This window comes from Adiantum capillus-veneris, chromosome 16, assembly GCF_014529385.1.
Source record: "Adiantum capillus-veneris isolate H3 chromosome 16, ASM1452938v2, whole genome shotgun sequence".
Taxonomy (NCBI): domain Eukaryota; kingdom Viridiplantae; phylum Streptophyta; class Polypodiopsida; order Polypodiales; family Pteridaceae; genus Adiantum; species Adiantum capillus-veneris.
The window spans coordinates 92,779,249-92,787,524 of NC_140946.1; the positions used below are offsets into that span (position 1 = coordinate 92,779,249).

The 8,276-nt window shown below is 42.0% G+C and overlaps 1 protein-coding gene across 1 annotated transcript; it reads left to right on the forward strand.

Annotated features, from left to right (window-relative positions):
- The first annotated feature begins 507 nt into the window (after nt 1–507).
- LOC147439463 (uncharacterized) lies at nt 508–1,617 on the forward strand. Its single transcript, XM_086484019.1, has one exon. It carries the CDS (start codon nt 508–510, stop codon nt 1,615–1,617), a length of 1,110 nt encoding a protein of 369 aa, XP_086340145.1.
- Nucleotides 1,618–8,276: the final 6,659 nt, after the last annotated feature.

Sequence of the window (8,276 nt, forward strand, 5' to 3'; positions counted from 1 at the left end):
ACAACTCAATGGTCAAAGGGAGCATTGGATGAATAGGTTATTTGGGCCATATTTGGGTAAGTTTATCAGAGTTTTTATGGATGATATTGTATAGCTCCAAGGCAGAGCACCTGTCCAAGTTAAATTTATGTTTTCAAAGATTAGATGAAGAAGGAGGGCAACTGAACCCAAAGAAGTGCAAGTTGGCACAGCCACGGGCTCATCTGTTGGGCCATGTGGTCTCATAGAATGGTATTGAAGCAAATCCTTAAAAAGTGAAGGCTTTAGTTTTGATGGAGCCTCCCCACGTATGCGACCGGTTTGGCTTCTTTTGTGCACAAACTCAAATATTTGGCGAGGTTCTTTTCGATGCTCTCCCAATATGTGTACCCCCTGCAAAAGTTGAGCCAGCAGGTTCATGGTTTTTGATGGACTGAAGATGCACAAGTAGCCTTTGATAAGGTGAAGGTATTATTGTGTCAGCTGCCTACGGTGTGTCCTAACAATGAGTATGCTTTTTATGTGGCCATGACGGTGGGTACGGTTGCTATAGGTATAGTACTAATGCAGAAGGTAGGTAAGTGCTACAAACCAATCTATTTTGATATCAGAGTGATTAGCCCAGGGGAGAGATCATATACAGAGGCTAAACAGTGGGTGATGGCCTCGGTCTTTGCCTGCCACAAATTCAAAGTGCATTTAAACGTACGGAAGTTTTATGTGCTCACATCTAACAATTTGTTTCCTGAAGTGGTGCTTCATCTACAACCAAGGAGAAGAATAAGGAAATGGGTACTGGAATTGCAGAAGTTTGAATTTGAGTTTAAAATTGACCATACTAGTAGGTCTCATTTGGCGGATATCTTTATCAACAAGGATGCGGACCTACCCATCTACCCGAGGGTGGTAAAAGAAGATGACACAGAGGAACCAGATCTGAAGGAATATTTTACCATGTGGTTTGATGGCGCTTATAGAAGAGTTGTGCAAAAATCAGGAGGCGATGTGGTCATTCAAGATCCCCATGGAGCGGTAATTTTCTCCAAGGCCTATGATTTGGAGGGTGCTCCCATAAATAATGAAGTGGAATACTTGACACTCCATTTGGGGCTCAAGCAATGTGTCAAGTTTGGAATCTCCAAGGTAGTTAAGGGTGATGCCCTCTTAGTTATCAAGCAGCTTTTGGGGCAGTGGTGGCAAGTAAAAAGGGATTCTCTCAAAAATTGGTTTTTTTCCTTAAAGAAGCTAATAAAGTTCTTTGAAGAAGCCAGTTTAAGCATGTTACCTAGGAGAGAACAAAATCAAGAAGTGGATTGGTTAGCTAGTAGTCGAGTGCAGGCTCAAGTATCAAGTCTATATGTGGCACCGGCTACTTATGCAGGTAGAAAAACTCTCAAGGAGATTGATGATTTTTTTAGTACAGGTCAATGTTCGGAGGGGTTTTCAAAGCTGCAAAAAAGAAGAGTTGTTCAAAAGGCACGGAAGTTCACTCTGGTGGGAGAAGATATGATAACCTATGGAAGAGATGGAGTGTTGAGAAGAGTTCTTTACAAGGATGAGATTGGCATGGTATTGGAACAATGTCATGAGGAAAGCGGTCATCAGGGTAAGGATCAAGTTTTGTTTCGCATTTTATGAAGTGGTTTTTCGTGGCCTTCAATCGTACGAGATGTGCACTACTGGTGCAAGACATGCCATCCGTGCCAAATGATCAATGAAAGGAGGATAGTAGCTGAACCGCAAGGGGCTATCATAGCTTAGGATGCGTTTGAGAAGTGGGGATTGGATGCCATCAATCCATTGCCTAAGTATGCAAGTGATAAAAAGTACAATGTGGTGACCATTGATTATCTTACCAGGTGGGTTGAAGCAAAAGCAATGAAGGAGGTAAATGCCCATACAGTTGCTCAGTTTGTTTTTGATTTGCATATGTTTCCACTTTGGAGTGCCCTGGATGCTCATTTTTTAATCGGGGTCAAGGTTTTAGAAGCAAACTACTACGTGCACTAGTGGAAAAGATGGGTATTCAGCATAGATTTATGTCTCCATACCATCCTCAGTGCAACGATTTGGTTGAGATTTCAAATGGAAAAATCGTCAAGATGCTCACGAAGTTTATATACCAATAGGTTGAAGAGTCAGAAGCTAACCTTGATAAATGTTTGTGGGCATACAGGACCTCTACAAGGTGGCTACCAACTTTACTCCCTATGAGTTGGTCTATGGCAAGGAAGCAGTGCTTTCTGTTCATGTGCAGCTAGGTGCACTAAAAGGTATGTGGCGGGTTAACACGTCTCACCAAGATGTTTTGCAGGATAAGTTAACCAATCTTGAAGCCCTGAAGATGGACCATGAAGCGGCAGCAGATTTCTATGTGAAGCAGCGAGAGAAAAGAGTAGCAAAGTCAATCAGAATTTGCCAGAGAATCAAATAGAGAAGGGGGATTTGGTGATGAAATATGAAAGCTATCTTGATTTTACCTTCCAAAAGAAGTTTAAGAAGAAGTGGATAGGGACTTATAAAGTCCATCAGGCCTTTCCTAATGGCACTTATTTGTTGATGCGAATGGATGGTCATCTTCTCAAGAACATGGTGAATGGTGTGCGTCCCAAGCCATATTTTGAGAGAGAGTTGGTGCCAGCAGTGCTCTCAAGAGGGGAACAATTCCGAGGTGGCATCAGAGACCTTCCCAACCCTTTGTTGCTCATCATATTGGAGACGACTACTCCATGCGATAGTGCGGGTTCTTTGGGATTGTGATAGCTTTTTGTTGTGACTAGAAAGAAAACCATAGCCGAGTTTGGTGTTATCTCTTTCCCATGTTTCCCCCTTCTCATCTTTGCTCTATCCCTACATGTGTGGTGCTGGTCTGAGAAGTATGTGCCTCTCCGAGCCTATGGTGTGAGTGGGAGACAAAGAGAGAACGGTTTTTGTTGTGTGGAAGCTGACAACAGGCTAAGTGAGTGCAAAGGTTTTGTGTGTAGGATTTGCAGTCAAATTGTCGATTTTGGAAGGTGAATTCTAGCGGATTGGGGTATAGTGGTTATCCTAGGCTATAGAGAGGAGCGCTATTTTGTGACGGGTGTGTTCCCCCTTCCAACGCCATTAACTCATCTATTAACCCTTTCATATTACCCATGATATGATATGACCATAGCCTTCATGTTTTCATCTTTGTGTTGTTTTGATATTCTCTTTTGTGTTCTTTCTTTGTGTGTGTGAGTGCAAGAGAGAAAGAGTAGGGCTTCTTTGATTTCTCTTCCTTACAAACCCTAGAATTCATGGAATCTATGGTATAACTCCTTCATAAAGTTTTTGGAGTTCTCTCACAAACTCTCACGGTCAAAAGCCCGGTGCTTCCTAGCAAAACCGCAAATTTCTCGACATAATTTTGGCGAACCCCAGGCGAATCTGTTAGGGTGAGATTTTGTGGATAACCATGGGTGATCATGTGGAGCAACATGGTATGCATTTTGACCCAGCGACAATGAAAATGTTTCAAGCATTTGCAATGTTCATGCAACAACATGCCAATGAAAGAAGGGAGATTTCAAAAACCAAAGCCATACAAGTGATCGTCAATAGAATGGATCAATTCAATGGCAAATATGTAACCAAGTACTTGCACGAATATGTGAAGGAGGTGGAGCTGCATCGCGTGTCATAAGGTGAGATGATTCAAAGCTTTGAGCTAGTTGTTGCTCAAAAAATTAGGGAACATGTTAGGGCAATTAAAGATGGGTATGGGAGAAACTGGGAAGAACTCAAAGTATCTTTAAAGGAGGAATATTTCATGGAGGACTCTTAGAGAGTGACCAAAAGGACATTCTTAGAATGGGTAGTCAAGCCAAAGCAAGGACTATCAATAATAGAGCTAGTTAGGGAATTTGAGGGGCGCTATGCACAACTCAGAAGGACAAAAAAATCCACACTAGATGCAGAGAAGAAAAATCTTTTCTTACAAGCTCCAGGTAAATTTGGAGCTTCTTCTTGAAGAAAAAGATGATTAGCAAGGACTAAAGACCGACAGGAATGAGATTAAAGGTGATGTCTTACCGATTTCCAAACGACAAAGAAGAAGGTACAAGATGGTAGTAAACACTACAAGTCCTTCCACCTCAACTTCTGACAAAATGGTAGAGCCTACTTTTATAACTCCTAAGTTTGATGAGTCTATGCTAGATGAGCTTGTGAAGGGAATGCATGACTTGAAGGTGAAGCTTACAAAGCTTGAAGAAAAAGGCCAACCATCAGGGCAAGTTCCTAGGAAAATACAACAACCCAAATAAGGGTTTGTTAATAGATGTATTTGGTGTGAGAGTACAGACCATGTAAGAAGGTATTGCATGATAGTTTTAGTGATTCTTTGACAAAAGATGTTGTCTTTTTTAAGGATGGTAAAATCCACTTAAGAGAGACAGGTCTACCCTTCAAAACTAACTTTGGGAACTTGGGGAATGCAAACCTTAGTTGAAGATATGGCAACTAACCATGCCACCTCTTCAGTTGAGGCAGCTACTTATGGAGTAAAAATTGAGCATCTTAGTGATGAAGAGGTGAGTGATCATCATGGTTGACTTTGGCCAAATGTCATGGAATTAGCTAAAAAGGAAAAGCTTATAAAAGATATTCTACATGAAGCAGGTGATTACATACAACTAGAAACAAGATGGAGTGATCGAGTGGATTCAATGTCTGTCCATGCCTACATTACAAACTGCCAAAGCCATGAAGCCATTGTAGAAGGTAAGCATAGGCATCAAAAAGAGCTACAAGAAGTGGAGGGAGGAATGATGCAGCACCTTTGCGAGCATCACCAACACAGGAGGCACCTTCACGAGAAGTGACCATGGAGGAATCTACAACCAGAAAGAAAAAGGAGCCAACAAAAGGTAAGCAAAAAGGAGCAGCTTACAAACTACATCTGACATTGATCTTGCTAAGACTTGTAGAAAGTTCTAGAGGAGAGGATTTTGAATAGCAAGGTTGTATTTACTTTAGGTGAGGTGCTTGCCATAGCCAAAGTGTGAATTCCATGAAGAAATTATCGACATCATCAAGAGAAATAAGCAAACACTTGGAGAGTCTATTCACTCACAAAGCTAAAGGCCATACTGTGAAGATGCAAGGAGTATAGGTGCATGATAAAGAAGGTGATGAAGCTATGGTGGGATGCTACTAGTCTTCTTGGAATGTAAGGCAAGTGAAATTTGCTGATGATGGGGAAGAATCTCAAAGTATTCCTAGGAGCCACTATTCTAGAAGCCATTGGGCAAGGGCTACTATAGAGACATTGATCAAGGTAGGTGATCTTAAAGAACCATTTGTTTCGTTAATTGACCATGGTTTTGAAATAAATATAATGTCAAAAAGACTTTACAACAAATTTAAATGGCCAATGGACACAAAACATGGTTGGATGGTCAGAGTGGTAAACAATTCATCAGGTGAATTGTATGCAGCATGTCCAAGTGTAAATGTGACAATAGGCGATGTAAAGGTCGAACAAAATTTCTTTATACAGGACACATCTTCATATCATCTTATCCTTGGGTAGCCCCACATTATGGGAGTTCAAATGGAAACAAATGTAATGGATGATGGTTCAGCTTATGTCAGGTTACGAAGCGAGGATGGTAAACGTGATATTCAATTTCTTACAGTTTGTGTAAACCATGAAAGGAATCATGACAACCTCAAAGAGCATCCTCTACCAAAGGTGAGCAAAGAGTTTCATGATCATAGGGAAATGATGGGTTTTGGCCAATGGGTTTTGGCCAAGGACCATTGTAAAGCGGCATCATAGTGGTACATAAAGAAAAAGGGTCTTGCCTAATTCAAAAAGAGGTGAAACTCTCTCACCGGGCTCCTTGGTATCAAGGAATGGATCAGTACGTTTTACAAGACTTAAAGATTTGAAGAGATGTGAGAGGAAATATGTACATAATGTACAAATGGGCATGAAAGAGAGTGGGTTGTTAGAGCCTACTGAAAATGTTTTGGGTTTGTGTGAGCAAGTTTCTTTTGTAGATACTATGGGTGAGCTTGATGATATAATGGAGTCTAGTTTGCATCTTGAAAATGAAGTTGGGGAAATATGATTTATGGAATGTATCAATTCATAGAAGCCTTTAAAGAAAACCAGATAGTTGGCCCAGAAGTCCATGTTGAAACTAAATACAAGAGTGTATCAAAGAAGGTGAAACCAGTAGCTTCACTCTTACCACCCAACAACAGGGAAAAGATTGAGCAGGCTTCTTTGCAACCAAGTTTGAGGAATCCTAAAAAGATTGGGCATACCTTCACAAAGGAGTCTTTTAATAAAGAGTTGCAGAGTGGTTTTGCGAGGAGTTCTAACATAAGAGAAGACAAAGTGCTTCAAAGAAATGCTTTCAGAGCATGGTAAGGCTTTTGCATTTGAGCCACATGAGATAGGATGTGTTGATCCTTCTATTGTAGCTCCTATGGTAATTTTTACAATAACTCATGTGCCTTGGAATTTGTGGACTATTCCGGTTCCAAAGGCTCATTTTCCCAAGTTAGTAGAGCTATTGAATGAAAATATCAGAATGGGGATTTTGGAGCCTTCTTGTGCTTCATACTCAAGCAGGTGGTTCATAATTCCGAAGAAGAATGGTGCTCTAAGCTTAAAATCCAAGATATGCAACCAGTGAACAAGGTGACAATTAGGAATGTAGGAACAGGTTTAATTGTGGATGAGTTTGCAGAGGCGTTTGTTGCAGGGAGGGCAATCTACTCGATGGGGGATCTCTACTCAGGGTATGATCAATTTCAACTTTCAATTGAAAGCAGAGACTTGACAACCATGAGGACACCTTTAGGTTTGGTAAGGATGTGTACCTTGCCCTAGGGAGCAACCAACTCGGTTTCACATATGATGAATGGGATGAATAAGGTCTTACGTGACTTTATTCCTCAAATCACAATGCCTTTCATTGATGATTTTCTTATCAAAGGATGTGAAGAAAGTGAGAAAGATGAAGCTTTGGATCTCAGGGGATGTCGCAGGTTTGTGGTAAATCACATAAAGGATTGTGATGAAATTTTGTCTAGGTTGGAAGAGGTGAATCTTACTTTGTCAGGGAAAAAGTCTATGTTTGGTGTCAATGAAGTGCTCGTTGTGGGACACATGTGTGGGCCATATGTTAGGAAATGACAAGACAAGGATCCTAAGGAGCAAGGCTCGACCTAGGGGGTCAGGGACCTGAGCCAAGGGCTCGAACTAGGGACCAGTGTGGACTAGGGATCATTATTATGGCTAGGGCTAGGAGCCGGTCTATATATAGGGTGGTAGGGTGGAGGATCCGACGTCACAGTCTCCTAGTCCTTTCACTAGTATCAGAGCTCAGGGGAGGGGAGAGCTATGGAAGAGGGTGGAATGACCTTACATGGCGACTGCATGATCTCTCTCTCTCTCTCTCTCTCTCTCTCTCTCTCTCTCTCTCTCTCTCTCTCTCTCTCTCTCTCTCTCTCTCTCTCTCTCTCTCTCTCTCTCTCTCTATTCAAGAGGACATGCAAGGAGGGGCCCACCGAGGGTAGAGCCGCAGGATTAAGCCCTTGTATGGGAATCTTCATGACGGGCTCAAGCACCCAACACGGAGTGTGGGAGAGATGGCTTGTTCAAAGGGGGAGGTTGAAGGCAACGTACATGAAATTTCATGCAACCATGCTCGATGGAGGCGTCTCACGCCTGCTAAGCTAACACGACACAGGGTCGTTGCCATCAGACTTTGCCATGAGAGCCACCATGAAGCCGTTTTTATTGCCTATCGTCTGCTTGCTGCCGCCCATGAAACTCAGAAGAATTTTCATATTGGGTGGGCCGTTGGGCACCCTAGGGTTCCAAGGCTACCCAAGGGACCATTCACCCCAAGGGGCAGCATCACTTACACCTTCAAAGGGCTCTGAAGTCAGCACAATCCTCTCACCTTGGGTTGCATGCAAGCAATTAAGGGCAATATTCCATGGTCAAGTTTGGCTATGGTTTGCCGCAATTTTGATAGATAATCTAGCTTGTTAAGGCATGCAAGCATCAGGCACAGCTTCAAAGGATGCAGAGTAAGAGAATCTAGAAAAGAGGATAACGTTCTTAAAGTCTAATAGATTATTCATAACGCATTGTTTTGGTGCCAAATGAGTCTATCCATAGCCATAGTCTTCAAGCATTGAAGGAAGCAAGGTAAATAGAAAGATATCATCAGGTCTATTGTAGCTATGAGCAACAATAGACAAGTCACAAGCAAGTTGTTAACAACCGTAGTGGGTCGACAAGGTCA

Excerpts from the sequence above, each read along its gene's own strand:
- LOC147439463 (XM_086484019.1), top strand. The coding sequence starts at position 508 with ATGACGGTGGGTACGGTTGCTATAGGTATAGTACTAATGCAGAAGGTA.